At 39.0% G+C, this 15,635-nt stretch overlaps 1 protein-coding gene across 1 annotated transcript in view; it reads right to left on the reverse strand.

The window, feature by feature from the left end:
• The window catches only part of PRKCH (protein kinase C eta), a 214,035-nt gene that overhangs the window by 85,703 nt on the left and 112,697 nt on the right, over positions 1-15,635 (reverse strand). Inside the window, exons 3-7 of the mRNA XM_033107515.1 lie at positions 11,859-12,009; positions 9,474-9,508; positions 5,751-5,839; positions 4,066-4,195; positions 1,843-1,970 (exon numbers count right to left, since the gene is read on the reverse strand). Coding sequence (XP_032963406.1) covers positions 1,843-1,970; positions 4,066-4,195; positions 5,751-5,839; positions 9,474-9,508; positions 11,859-12,009 — 533 coding nt within the window. The remainder of the gene's footprint in view (positions 1-1,842; positions 1,971-4,065; positions 4,196-5,750; positions 5,840-9,473; positions 9,509-11,858; positions 12,010-15,635) is intronic.

Here is a 15,635-nt window from a genome sequence, read left to right on the forward strand (position 1 = left end):
GGTGGCTCAGGTGGATGGAGCTCCGTGCTCCTAACACCGAAGGCTGCCAGTTCAATTCCCACCTGGGCCAGTGGGCTCTCAACCACAGGTTGCCTGTTCAACTCCTCGACTCCCACAAGGGATGGTGGGCTCTGCCCTCTGTAACTAAGATTGAACATGGCACCTTGAGCTGAGCTGCCGCTGAGTTCCCGGATGGCTCAGTTGGTTGGAGCGCGTCCTCTCAACCACAAGGTTGCCGGTTCAACTCCTGCAAGGGACGGTGGGCTGCGCCCCCTGCAACTAACAACGGCAACTGGACCTGGAGCTGAATGGTGCCCTCCACAACTAGGGCTGAAAGGACAACAACTTGACTTGGAAAAAGTCCTGGAAGTACACACTGTTGCCCAATAAATTCTTGCTCCCCTTCCCCAATAAAAATCTTAAAAAAAAAAAAAAAGATATAAAATGGATCATCTTAAAAATCCAATTGTTTTAATAGTTTCTCCTCCAGATCTCTGATCAGAAATTTTTCAAAGATAGAAAAATTGTACCAGCTTGAATTTCACTTCCTCCACTCAAATACTTCCCCTGGTTGGGCTGGCATTGGCAGAAATCTCTAAGCCAGGGTTTCTCAATAATTTTTTTTTAACCCATTCTTCTCTTCTGATAAACTTAAGATTCTCTGTCTCTTTTTAATGTTGTACTATCAAGTGATAGGTAATTTCAATTTTCCTGTTATTACATATCATAGTACTAAAGATATTTGGCTCAAATGACATATGACAAGTGGCACTGCCCATTCCTAGAGGTTGTGCCACATGGTCTACCTTATTCAATCATATTTTAGAAGCCATGGTACGGGCTGAAATCCTTAATCTATGCTCTTCAGCAAGAGCTGTCCTGTGTATTAAAAATTCCCCTCATTATAGTAGCATCCTGCCTGTGTATCCACAAGACAGACTTGGATGGACTTTGTCAATGCTTTTCCGAAACAGCAAGAAATACAGTGTCAGTCCAAGTCCCTGATCTCCCAGCTATCCTTTACTAGAAGGAAATGGGGTGTTCAGTGCTGACATGTTCTGGAAAACCAAGAACCTGACAGTGATTGTACTTCCTTTCCTAAGTCCCCAGAGATATTTAACAGCTAAGTCTAGAATTTTCCTGAATGGCTATCAAGCTACACCTTCCAGAAATGCCAGTGGTAGCCATAGCTCTTTCCCAGCTCTCTGCGGACCCCGGCCAGGAAGGTAGCCAGAGGAAGAGGGCCTGGAAAGCAGCTGATGCTCTAATGGATGACAGTAGGTGGAAGTCACTCAGGGAGGTGGCAAGACAAAGCATGTCCAAGGCAACTGATCCCACTCCACCCAGGCCCAGGGAGCTGAGAGGAAGGAACTCCTGTCTGTCGCTGAACTTGAAAGATAAATTCACAATCCATAAACAAAAACTGCAGAACTGCTGGATTCCTGGAGAACCTCAGGAATGTTCAAGTTCAGCGCCTTCAACAGAGGAGGAAGCTGAGGCCCATTGTTCCCAGCGGGAATGCACTGCTGGGGGCCCAACCAGAAGCTTAACCTAGACCCCTGGATTCCAAGCTTTTTACCACACCACACTGACAGGAAGCTGACTTAAAAAAAAAAAAAAAAAAATCCTTCTTCTGCTTCTTGCTGTATCTGCATGCTTATTACTTCTTGTCTCAATTGCATATAGAATCTGATATGTGGAACAAAATGCTCTTTAAAAATGCAATAAATCTGTTTACTGTGTTTGCTGAGATTAGGAACTTTGATTATGCCACATGTGCTCATTTGGGCTTACCACATCTGAACTTCTAAATTACGATATGTGGAAAAAGCAAAGTCTCACCGAGGTTGGAGAAATATTTCCGGGTTGGAGGCCCATCCCAGCCAGAGTTTTGGCTAGCTCCACCGCGTTCACCCCACAGTTAGGGGCCACGTTCGCCTGACATCGGATGTGGACATTCATTTTACACACTGGAGGGAAAAGAAAGGGATCCAAATTCATAAAGGAGCCAAGTCAACATGTGCTGTGAAAGAGAATTTAATAGCCTGAGAGATAATGACAGGGGAATTATACAGGCTGAAAAATGCTATCTTCTCATAAAATTAAACTTATACTCCTAACAATCCCTGACGTTTTTATCTACTTCTATTCTGTGCAGAAGCAGAAAGCCTGGCACACTGAAGAATAAGAGATTTCCAATACACTTTTTTTCACCGTGACTTGATGAAAGACATTCATCTAAATCACGTGTAACAGTCACTGCCGATTTAACAGCATGATTCAAAAGAGATTAAAACGTTCATCAGAGTGAACAGTTCACTCAACTGAATAACAAGGAATTATGCCAATTGACTTCCTCCTTTTCCTTCGCTCAGTAAAAAGGAGCGGTCTACATGCCACATGTAGATCACTGTTCAGACAGGATGGAAACGGTGTTTCTAAGAGAACAATTCTCCATGAGGCTTTCTGAGTATTGTTGTGGTCGGTAGCACAGCGTGGCATCCTGTAGGGCTGTGGTTCTCAGTGCTTGCAGCCTGTGGTTCTAACTTCTTCATGGAGGAAAAAAAAAAAAGCAAGGTTTTTAAAGGTCACAGTAAACGGCAGTTGGAAGAGGAGAGTGAAGCAAGCTCAGCTCCTGTGCACAGGAAGCTGACTTAGGGCGATGAGGGACCAGAGGTTTAATCAGCAGAAAGTTCTGATAGTTTCTTCATTATGGACCCTGCTGACGGGAGGCAGCAAACCAATTGCTGTTTCTGGAGTGTCACCCCAACTTTGGAAGCGTGCACAGATTCAGGTTGGATGGGGCCTGAATTCATGTACTCAGAGTGCAATTCTCTTCTCATTAAGAAAAGAAATCCCCAGTCAAGTGGAGAGCTCTAAAACATGTCCTTCCAAGGGAGGGGCTCTGAGGCTTACGCTTCATTAGCCTCGTGGGAAATCCACCTCTCTCAGGAATGCTGGTACAGAGACACACAAGCCTACAGTAGCCTTTCTAAAGCAGCATGTGACAATAAAAGCAGGACCAGTGCAGGTGTGCTCCCCTCAGGGCCACGAGGGACAAGGACAGTGCAGATGAGCCCACGCATGGCTCCACATGTCAGCAACAATCATACAAAAGCAGAAAGCGACTTCCAAGCTGGCAACCCACACCCACATGAGACCGTCCAGCTCAAGATCAAGCTATACACGACTGCCTGCTTTGGTTATATGAAAAAAGAATTAGTAAGCGGTGTTCTAGAGAGGTACAAGGATTTGCCCTTCTGAAAAACAAGTGACCAGTCCCTTTTTGTTGACAGGCTTGGTTAAGTCCAAGCTTTCATCAAAAGTTAGTTATCCAGTTGCACTGATGCCAACCCTGCCTCCCCATGAGAGCCACATTGTCCGGCAAGAGTCAATGGGGGGCGACTCAAGGCCAAGAGCACCCCAACTCCTATCCGGAGGGGTCAGCCCTTACCCCACACCCTTTACTGTGGCAAAAGCTCCAAACACTGGGCATAGTTATTGCAGTGCAAGCCCATCACCAAAGCTTCAGTGTCCTTCATTCCATCTACCCCTCCCATCTCTACCACAGTACTCCTCGAGAAGACCCAGGGCAGCTTGAGTTACGCTTTTACAACTCAATTCCTGCTTATTTCTGGTGAGGTCATTAGACCTACTCTCCTGCCAATTCTTACTCACAACCCAAGCTTCTCTTCCGGCTGTCTTACGCACTACCCTCTTCCACTTCTGACCAACATCCCATGTTTTTCCTTCTTTCAAATGTCTGTTTACACTCACAATAACTAGTATGTACTCAGCACTAAATAGATGATAGCCAGCTTATGAGAACACTGAATTTAACAACTGACTTAATATTCTATGGTTAGGAAACCTGTGAATCAGATGTAGTTCTCTTTCCCAGCCTGACAAGGGACACATAAATATAAGAACTACTAACATGTTAATTAATTTACAAAGTATTTAAAACTATCAGTCCCAAGTCAGATTCTGAACGCATGTAATTTCAAAAGCTCGCAGCCCAGTGTTCTCATGAAGAAGTGGGTACCCAGTACCCCAGCATCTCACTTTTACACTGAAGTCCTTGTCGCATTATCCCCCAGAGCAAGGAGCCACAGTGATCGCAGAACGTTGGCACTTTGTAGTTGTGGATGCTGAACTTGTGCGGGATGTTGATTCCAAACCTCTGTTCAGCAAGCTGTGAAAAGAAAACAGGAAGACAAGAGCTAACGTTCTACACCAACATCTTTTGTCAAAACTGTAATAGGAGCCCACACAACGCAGAGTGTTGCTATGACACCTGAGCTGGGTATATTATTTTACTGCTCAGCCACAAGTAATTACTCGGGCCTTCCTAAGCAGACGAAGCACATTTCCTAATGAACAAGATTGGGCAGAAATGTGTGGTGTACATTAGAATGTTCACCGTTTGGGGAGAGAAATAGAAGTCGAAATTGTCTTTTCATCTGTGTTTCTGCCCCTGCCAACGTCCTCACACTCATGTCTACTTCCTAGAGCCTTTTAACTTCAAGATTAAACAGGTCTTTTATAGGCTGCATACACTCGCAATCACCACAGGTTCTTCCAGAAATTGTGTTACAAGGCAGAGGTGGGAGGAGGAAGTGGCATCCCAAGGGCATGGAACCACAGAAGGAATTCATTCCACAGTGACATGCAAGTAGCTATCTTATTCGGCCCTCCAGCCTTTGTCTGGCATTTGTATTCTGACATCTGAGTGCAAAGGTTTAATCTCAGATACAGTCACTTTTTGGCCTTTTGGCTAAGATCAAGTGTAATCTCACATACTGCTTCCAGCAAATAATTAGACTAGGCATATGCTCTACAGTCTATATCACAATTTGAAGCAACGACAGATCCACACATGACAAGGAGTGGGGCAATTACGACCCTGCTTGAAACTTTTCTGGCCTCTTTTTCATAAAAGAAAGTAACACGGCTCTATGTATACTCTTTAGCAATCTTGTATGAATACAATAAAAAAACCATTGAATTCCAGAGTCAGACATTTCCAAGCATCTATAAATCCACTGCTAATTATCAGTAATACTCCTTCTGCTTTTTACCTCCAGGATTTAGAATGTATGCCTCCTCCAGCTGAATGCAAATACAAGTGGCAAGAGTGAGGGTCAAGCATTTATGTACAGATATACATCCTCCCTGAAAGGTCTTGAGAGGCTGGAGGAAGCCAACAGTCACCTTATTCAGGAAGCACAATTCACAGTTAGTAACATACTCATCACATTAATTAATTCTACCTTGTTTAATCCTCACAAAAATCACATGAGGGAAGTAATGATTCCATTTTAAGGTCGAGGGTGAGAGAGGAGCGAGCTAGCAAGGGATGGATTTTGAATTCCAATTCCAGTCACCTGATGCCAAACTCAAGGATCTTTTCACTCTTCCAAAGCTCTCTCCAAATTACTAGTAGAACTGAATCCCTATAACTTATACCCAGCTGATCACATATGGGATAATCTCAAGGACAGGTCATGCTACGCAGTACAGAAATACAACTGCCATAACATAAAAAAGAGAGAAATTCCAATTTTAATATCACCACTGGCTTTAAGGACTGTAGAAGGGAAGTAGAAAGGAGGGAGGGAGGGGAGAGGGGGGCAGAGGAAGAGGGGAGAGAGGGAAGTAGAAAAGAGGAGAGGGAGAGAGAGAGACAGAACACATGCCTGAGCAGGAGTTCATGCAGGCACCTAATTAGCAAACTGCTATCCTCTTACCTTTGAATCCACTTTGTTAATATTGTTTTGGCAAGTGCAGGCTGTAACAATAAGATGATGGCAGCGCTTATGGACAACACAGGTGCACACTAGGAAATTAAATCCACAATTATACATTTATCAGAAGCTCACAGTCTGGCCAGTTACACTAGATCGAGGGCTGGACCAAGCCAAGGTGCTTGGTTTGGACGTCTGGCCCACAGAATGGCAGTCAGTGCTCCCGTCCTCCGTACTTTCTTTATCATTGTCCTTACTCAGCCCTTGCTCATGCTCCAACTATTCTTATTCAAGTCCTGAGCTTAATTCATCCCTCCTGGCTTTAATCCTTCCTGTGCCCACCTCCAGGGGAATCTTCTCACAGTATGATTCTGGTCATCTTGCCCCATGAGCCGAACCTTCAATGGTATTTCACTGCCAATCAATAGAGTTCAAATTTCCCAGCCAGATTTCGGGCCCTTACCTGTCACCTTTCTTCTACGGGAACTCTTTGTTCCAATAAAAACTAGACTAGTTGTTCTTCCTGGAGCAAGTCTTCACCCTCCCCTATACACTTTCCATGTCCTTCTCAATCCCTAAGATATCTTCCTTTCCTGTTGCCGAACTAAATCTTAAGTGTATTAACAAGACACAGCTTTAAAAAATGGCTCTTCCATGAAATTCACCACCCCTGGTTACCCTTCTAGACCACCTCTCCCCCTCCTAATCTCCGACCCTTAGCCTGCCCTCATTTCAAATTTTCCACATGTAGCCTATAATGCCTGGAGAATGCTCAGCCAACATGACGCCTTGGACAAAGTAGGCATTCATTAAATATTTGCAGAATGACTCAATCAATTGTTTGAATATTTAGAACTTTCTGAATAAGCTTTTTCATTTCCATCTAGATAAGTGACATAGTGCAGACAGTCCAGTTGCCCATTAATGGAGGAACATGTGCAATGAAGCAGTATGAAAATATACATTATTTTAAAGATCTTTCAAGACATGTGGAAGTTTTCAGGATTAAATACACAAAGACAGATGACATGTCAGCAAATAGCACTATACTTTAAAACAAATACAGCTTTCATCAGATTGAATTCTCAGGAGAACCAGATTGACAGTTCCCAGAGAACTGGTCTTTATATATGAGGGGATCTCAAAACCATCCTGTACACAAAAAAACCTTATATTCCAACACATTTGGTTTTTTGTTGTTGTTTGTTTTAGTTTTTTTCAGTTAACTTGGCTAGAAGTTTATCAATTTTATTGATCTTTTTAACGAACCAGCTTTTAATTTAGTAGATTTTCTCTATTGTTTTCCTAATTTCAATTTTACAGATTTCCACTCTAATTTTATTATTTCGTTTCTTCTGCTCATTTTAAACTTAACTTTCTGCCCTTGTTCTAGTTTCTCATGATGAAACTTACATTATTGATTTTGGATCTTTCCCTTTTCCTAATATATTCATTTAATGATATAAATTTCTCTCTGAACACTGCTTTTGCTGCATTCCACATATTTTGATTAAATGCACAATTGATTCTTGAACAATGTGGAGGTCTGGGGCACCGACTCCTTGAGCAGTCAAAAATCCACATATAACTTTTAACCCTCAAAATTTAAGTTGTCCCTCAGTATCTGTGGGGGATTGGTTTCATGCCACCTCATCCCCGCCCCCAGAAACCAAAATTCACAGATGCTCAAGTCCCCTAAACAAAAGGGCACAGGTCAATGCATACAGTCAGCCCTCTGCATCCACAGACTCCCAGCCATATAGGTCTTTATTGAAAACAATCCACATATAAGGGGACCTACATATAAGTGGACCCAGTGGTTTCAAACCCGTGTTGTTCAAGGGTGAACTGTACTTATTGGTTCAAAACGTTTTTTTACTTCCTCTTGAGTCTTCTTTTACCCATGTGTTACTTAGAATGTATTGTTTAATTTCCAAATATCTGGGGCTTCTCAGTTATCTTTCTGTTATTCATTTGTAGTTTAATTCCATTGTGGTCTAAAAAGATACTTTTTATGATTTCTATTTTTTTAAATTTGTTTTATAGCCCAGATTGTGGTCTATGTTGATAAATGTTCCTTGTGAGCTTGAGAAGATGATGTACTCTGCTATTGTTAGATGACGTATTCTATAAATGTCAATTTGGTCAAGTTGTGATATCCTTACTGATTTTCTGGATCTATCAGTTACCTACCGAGTTACTTAAGTCTCCAACTATAACAGTGGATTTGTCTATATGTCCTTGAAGTTTTACCAATTTTTGCCTCATGTATTTTGATGCTTGTTCTGTTAGGTGCATACACATTCAGGACTATTACATCTTCTTTAAGAACAGGCACCTTTATAATTACATAATGCCTCTCCCTATCCCTAATGATTTTCTTTGTTCTTAAGTTTGTTTTGTATATTTTTATTAATGTTACCATGGTATACTAGGTATGCTTTTGATTAATGTTTCCATAGTATACTTTTCTCCAATTAGGTACTTTATTTTATATCTCTTAGCAAGATGTGAACTCACTGGTGTATTTATATCTCCTGACCAATATACTTTCCTGCTTTTTTAATAGCAGGTGGCCCACTGAACATCAGCCCATTAAATATCCTGGCATTATGCATAATAAGATGGACCAGAGTTGACTGCAGGGCATATCTTTGAGTTGGAGAGGTCCAGGCCAAAAAGTAACACTGAGTCTGACCTATGAACTATGTTCTCATTAGGGGCTGAGATTAATAGCAAGAGGTCAATTATTGTTATTATATGGATTATATATTCATTTTTTTCTAAATTTCAGGATGTAACAGAATTGTTCATACATACTAAAGTAAAAATTAGATCCAAGAGTATGTCTTATTTCATTCTAAGGAAAATAATGTTTTACCTCACCTCCTTTGGCAGAGAAGGCAGGATTTCCTTACTTACATGTAGGCTACCACTCACTCTAGGATATGCAGTGCTATTTTACCAATCATCTGTAGCATACAGATCAAGAAGATATTGTATGTATAAAACGTGCGATGATAGCCAAGCTGACAAGATGGGAGGCCCTAATAAAAGACAAGCCTAATCCAGCCTGGCTAAATCTCCTGAGTAAGGAGTAGCTTTTACTCTTCCCACTTTTATTTCATTCCAACTCTACCTGAACACTAGTAAGTTGGGTTGATCTTAGAATTGAGAAAATCAAAATAAATTGAATGCATAATAACTTACAAGATCATTAACAACTTAACTTTGAACATTTCTCACATTAAAAAAAAATAAAAACAATTTAAAAAGTAACTTGGATAATAACTTCTATTTCCAATCAGGTAAAGACAAAACATCATTGTGCTACTTCTCACCCCTATTGACAATGGGATTGTAAAAACAAAACAAAAACACACAAAAATTTATCTTTAAGATTCAAGGGCTCTGCTCACAAAATGACATTACCTTTTAGTACTTTCATGTGATTGCAGAGACAAAACGTTGAACAATTAAACTTTATTAGGTATCCTGACTTTAGGAATAAAAACATCTCCTCTACATTGTCTAAAAAACATAACCAAAATTTAACCAAAACTAATGAGTTATAACTCTATGGTGGGGTGGGATATGAGTGGTGTCTCATTTGACCTACAGAGTTATTTTCCATAATATTAATGGAATGTATCCTGTTTCCTTTTGGTATAATCACATTTCAACATAGGAACAAGATTAAACTTAGTTTTTAAAATGTTTTCTTACCTTGGCATTGATAACCCTGTTTCCCAAATACTCCCCTGTTCAAGACAATAGAGAAAAAAGTTACCATCAGTTGAATGTTTCAGCAACAATGCTCCTATAAGTACAGTACTTAAGGAAAACAAATTTGGTCTTCTGATCCTTTATGAAAAACACACTTTTAGAGAAGAAGCAAAAATGTGCTTTTCAAGCCCTTGTTTGTTACCACAAGACACAGAGGAAACCATCTGATGTATGAGAATGCGCCAAATGATATAAACGGGTGGGTATTGGTCATTCTTGTTCCACCCACTTCTGTGGCAACCCCCAAATCCTCATGAAAATCACCCTCATCTGTGTGTCTGAGCCTCAGCCTGAAGCATCACTCCTCCACCTCCCATAGCATTCTCTCTCACATATATGTAAAGGGTGCGAGGGATGAAGTAAACAGATACAGGTACACCCTTTTCCCTTGCTCACATCACCTGGAGTCCATGGGAAAGCAGAAGTACGGCCACCATATGCCCATCATGCTCAGTTTCCACCTCTGCCTCTTCCCAGTCTAGTCTCTGGGTGATGCCAATAGAACTCTCATTCTCATTAACAAAGACCACATTTTACTAAGCCCATAGGATGTGCTGGGCACGGAGCCAAGTGTCTGACATATGCCATCTCATTGAATCCTCACAAAGCTATGTGAAAGAGCACACATAACAGGAGGGCTAAGAGCACAGACCCTGAAGCCAGATGGCCTGGGTGTGGTTTGGGGCAAGCTGTTAACGTCTTCCAGCCATAGTTTCCTCTATAAAGGGATCATGGATCACCGTATGTCCTTCATAGGGCTATCACGAAGATCAAAAGGGTTGATAATGTAAAATACTGAGAATAGTGCCTGGCACTTTAAGTGCTATATAAAAATTTATTATATAAACAAAATAAAATTATTGTCTCTAAATTGCAAATGAGGAGACCCTGATGGGTTATATAACTTGTCTGGGTTCACACATCTAGCTGGTGATGAGACTGAATGCCAGAGTCCACACGTGTAACCATATATGTGTAACACAAATACCAATACTGTGTGTGTTGGGGGGAGGGAGAACGAGAGAGAAGGCTGGTTGGGTGGGAGTTATTTCCTTCGTGGAAAAAAGTTAGTGAAATTAACAAATAAGTTTCCATTAAGAACGTTAGTTGAGGTCACAGGTTGTCACCACAAATACCTACAGGCACAGGCGGTCTCATACAGGAGGAAAGCAGAACGGTGTGAGAGGAAATAAAGCGCAATGGACAGTAAGCTTCAGGTCAGGCAGACCACAGGGAGAGGTGAGCTCCAGCTAACTAGACTGTGCAAACTGCTACAAAAAGGGAAAATGGGCTCAAAGATGCCCGAGCTTCTGAGTTTCTTCAAAAGAAAATGCAGTAGGATCTTTTTCTTAAAGACTATAGTTGTCATAGCAAATTTGTAGGCTTCCTATCAACAGCGTCTGAGGCCTTTAATTTTAGACAAGACTCTATTCTTGGTTAAAAAATTATAGAAATACTAACCCTGGATTCTGACTGCTAAAAGGAATAAAATTCAAAGTTAGCGCAAAAAACAAACTAGAAACTAATTGATCAATATTCAGAAATGACTCTGAACCAAGTGCTTCTACCTTAAACAAAATGACTCCAGTTTGCAACAAAAACCTTTCATGCTGCAGATACGAAACTGTTTTCTCCTTCTGAGATGGGTGTGTGTGAGAGGGAGTATCCCTTCTCTTTCCAAATATTGTTAATGTTGTCTCTAACTGAAGATAACTACTACTTAAATTTATTTTACATTATAGATTTGCCACTAAGATTAAGCTTGAGTCACATGTGTAGTAAAGATATGTATTGCCCCAATTCATCTAGAATTTCTCAACTATTAATTATCTCAATTCCTAAATGCCAGGGATCATAGTATATGATCACTAAAAGTTATCACCCTTGGCTGCATACCATAAGGCTGAAGACTACTGTGTGCTTACTTTACTCGTAACAATTAATTTCCATAACTCAGCATGTGATTCATGCCTTCTTAAATACAATACTGCTGATATTTGTTTCTTCCCCAGGAGCAGATTATTTATTGGTTGATTTAGCCTCTCAATGAGTGCTTTTTGATCAATTCATGATTCATTAACACCTTTACTAAAATGACTGGAAAAAGAAATAACATCTGAAACTTGGATCTGTAAATTCTTTTGATTTTTTTTTTTCCCATTGGGAGTTAAAACGGTCAGGTCAACATAGTAGAATAAGAGACAAAAATCAAATCCCAAAACAATTCTTAATAATCATGTTTTCTCCTGAAACCACACACAACCAGAGGAAGATTCTATTCCTGGGAAATCTTAGGAGGAGAGAAGCCAGGTAACCTCTTCTTACCAGATAAACTCCCTGCAGTGAGAGCAGTAGGTGGGCTGCCTCAGGTATGTGGCCATAAACTTGTGTCCATTGATCTGGTGCACTCGCCTTCGCATAGCCCTTTGGCGCTTCCTGGTAAAATGTTTGAAGATCCGGTCTCTCTGGAGAGTAGCTGCATATTCAAAGGAAGATATAAAGAATAACGTGTCATGAGTCTACCTGCACCTAATGTATGCGAAAGTCTGATAGTTCAAATGCTCCCTAAATTATTGTTTCTTTCTTCAAGAAGCACAACATCTTAGAAACTCATCATGCTTTTCTAGTGACCTTATGATTCTTAATTTTTAAGGCTAGACCTATGTGCAGCCTGACATTTCCATTGCCTGCTTATAACTGGCTTTCTTGAGTCAGTCCTCCCGGTATAGACCATAGGTTTCCCAGGGTTTCAATGCTCCAGTATGTGACAACGGCATGGTCTCCTAGACCCTGTCTTGCTGTCTGGGACTCAGGTCCATCAACTGGCTGTAACTGCTGGGCTGGTAAAAGGGTTTCTCATTATTCCGCTTTCATTATTCTGGCATCCTCAAAAACTGAATGAGTGGGCGGTGAGCCCAAAAGCATCAGTCCCTGAACCACCTTTGTGAACCTGGAATAGGTAGAAATTAACCAGGAAAAGGTGCAAAGTTCCTTTTCTAATCTCACATTTTTAAAAACAGTGTCTCTTAATTTGAACACTCTGAAAACTATGAGCCATCTAAAGACAGCAAATGATGACCCCACATAGTTAGACTAGAACTCTGCCAATGTATGCAGAGACTTGTGATTAATCAAATGAAGATTACTTCTTCAATACAGCTTTTCAATTAATTGCTGATGCAAAGGAAATTTAAAGAATTGTGTAAGAATAATATGCTAATAAATTTAAAAACCTGGAAGAAATAGAAGATTTCCATGAAAATATAAATGACCAAAATTAATTGAAAAAGAGCTAACTAAACCAAATCAGACTAATTTTTTGGAAGAAATTGAGGAAGTTTTCTAAGAACTACCTCTCAAAAACCATCTAGGCCTCGATGGTATCATGTGTGAATTATTATAAGCCTTCAAGGTCAAGATAATGTTAATGGTTAAGCCTGTTCCAGAATAGAGAAAGACAGAAAGCACCCATTTTTTAATAGAAAACTATGGGATACAGTGCTAGGACTAAAAGATGTAACTGATGTATTCTAATAACGAACAGAAGAAAGAAATCAGGGTTAGTAATCACATTTTACATCATGGACCCACCCTTACACAGTCTAATAAAGCCTATGGATCCCTTATCAGAATAAAACTTTATAATCTATGAAAATAAGATATGTAAGATTATAAGAAAAATCAAGTATCAAAATACTATTTAAGTGAGATAGAAAAATATATATGTTTCTTCTATAAATTAAGTACTTAGTGGTAGACCTAGTTACTATAATAATTTTGAAGTAGTGAAGAGGCTAAGTTGCATTTCATATTATCTGTGAAAACTGTAAAATAATAAGGAAGTAATCTGTGATTTCTATTGTGGTAACGTAAGTACTGCTAATACAACTGTAGTTTGTTTATAAATGGAAGAAAAGGTTATTTACATTATAGGTTAATGAAAATAAAGGTGAAAATTTTTTTCTCTGGTCAAGTTTCTGGACCATCTAAATTCTACTTATGGACCCCAGGAAAAGTAGCCCCCTCTGCTTATGTATCAAGCTCACTCATAAATATTGATGCAGGGGTATTCATTATTGAAATCTGTGTAGTTACAAAGTGAATAGGGAAGCGATATAAGAAAATATTAGTGAATATTTTCATGTGATGGGGTCTTTGCCTTCCTATTATTTTATAATTAGTCTCCAACATAAATGTTCCTTTCCATTTAATAACAGCATCTTTTCCTGCTCATCACACTGGCTTCTCAGTTGACTGGATGTGATAACGCAGGCAATGAATGTTGTAATATGCAATATAAACTAACTGCAAAGTAAAATTGAAAATTTTGCAATTGTGAAAGTTGAAGAATTTCCATTTTGGGTGTTTGAGAATTCACACCCAAAGCCAATGGTAGATAAGGCTCTGGCAGAGATAGATCAGTTAACAACTGCACAAAGAAATTTGATATAAAAAATAACATGATGGTGGTGATTTTAAGAGAATTTGAATATCAACAAATAAGGAAGGGTCCCTGAGAAAATGATGATGCCTCAAATACTTGTTAAAAATATCCTACTTAAAACTGTACTATAAAAATATAAAATAAAATGAAATAGGTAGTACTCTGGTAGAACAAAATTGTCTGAAAAAAATCTTTTTTTCTAAAAATTAGTGCCTGGGCAAAAATATAATTTGCTCAATTTAATATTTTTAAAATTTTATTTTCCTTTTTCAAATTCTTTCTCCCACTTGTTAACTATTAACAAAATCTAGGTCTTGTTTTGAAGGATTTATTTTATGTAGACTTTTCCCAGTAGCAATTACATTCAGACAACTAGGAACTTGTATACCATCTAGCATTGTCTTAAAAGAAGAACCACTGTGACCAAGTGGGAATTTTCCCAGGAATCTAACAGTGAGTACAATATTAGACAATTTCTTATTATATCTGATTCTATTAACAGATAAAAGAAAATAAGCATGATCATTTCATTAGATGTTGAAAAGGCACTTGATAAAATTTAACTTGTCATCCAATTAAAAAAAATCTTTTGAAAAGTAAGACTAGAAGATTGTCTCTTTAATATGACTAAATTATGCTCATAAGTCAAAAACATCAAGCTGAATAGTACATTTTTTTAAAGTCCCATGAAAGTTAAGAATCAATGAGATCAATTATCACCATTATTACTTAATATTATTCTGAAAGTACTTGCCAAAGCTGTTAGAAATGCAAACAATATAAAAGATAAAACTACTGGGAAAAGCAGGCAAAGATACGATTATTTGGAGTTGTTTCATAAATAACTAGCAACTCAGAAGAATTCAGCCTAATCTATTAAAAACAGAGTTCAATAAGATGGATAGTAAATAATCATTAAAAGTCAAGTGGTCTTTAGTATATCAAAAGAACCAAATGGAATATATAATTAAGAATCCCATTCATATAGCTATAAAACCAAATTATCTTGGGATATGTTATCAGAAAGTACAAGATTTACATGAAGTAAACTATAAAAACCCAACTGAATAATATGAAAAGATATGTGAAAATGAATTTCTTAGACAGGAAGAAATGGTATAAAATTGTCAATTCTTTCTAAAAGTATCCTTATCTCATTCAGTAAGGATTACAAAACTCTAAAGCCATAAAATAAAGATTTACACTTCAGAAAAACTTTAAAAAGTTCTAGTTGTCAAAAGACACAAAACAAACAAATTGGGGAGAAAAGGATTTGCAACACATGACAAAGGGTTACTATTTAAATGTGTAGAAATCAATGGGAAAAAAGGATGAACAATTTAGTAAACAATGGGGCAGAGGATGTGAATAGGTAATTCATAAAACTATAAATGCAAACAGACAATAAACATACCAAGATGTTCAATCCTATCCAAAATGGATATGTAACGACCAGGAGGTAAAGAACATTTTACTTCTTAAATTGGGAAATACTTATAAGGATTGCTAGCACGCCTCCTCTTACAACGGCGTGGGGATGTAGGCACCTCCATCCTTTTTTGATAGCAATAAAACCTGGGCTCCAGTCCTGACCCAGCTGCCTACTGGCTGTGTGTATCCTACAAAGTCTGTGTTCCTATCTATAAACCAGGTAGTGT

This window comes from Rhinolophus ferrumequinum, chromosome 6 (genome assembly GCF_004115265.2).
Source record: "Rhinolophus ferrumequinum isolate MPI-CBG mRhiFer1 chromosome 6, mRhiFer1_v1.p, whole genome shotgun sequence".
Classification (NCBI taxonomy): domain Eukaryota; kingdom Metazoa; phylum Chordata; class Mammalia; order Chiroptera; family Rhinolophidae; genus Rhinolophus; species Rhinolophus ferrumequinum.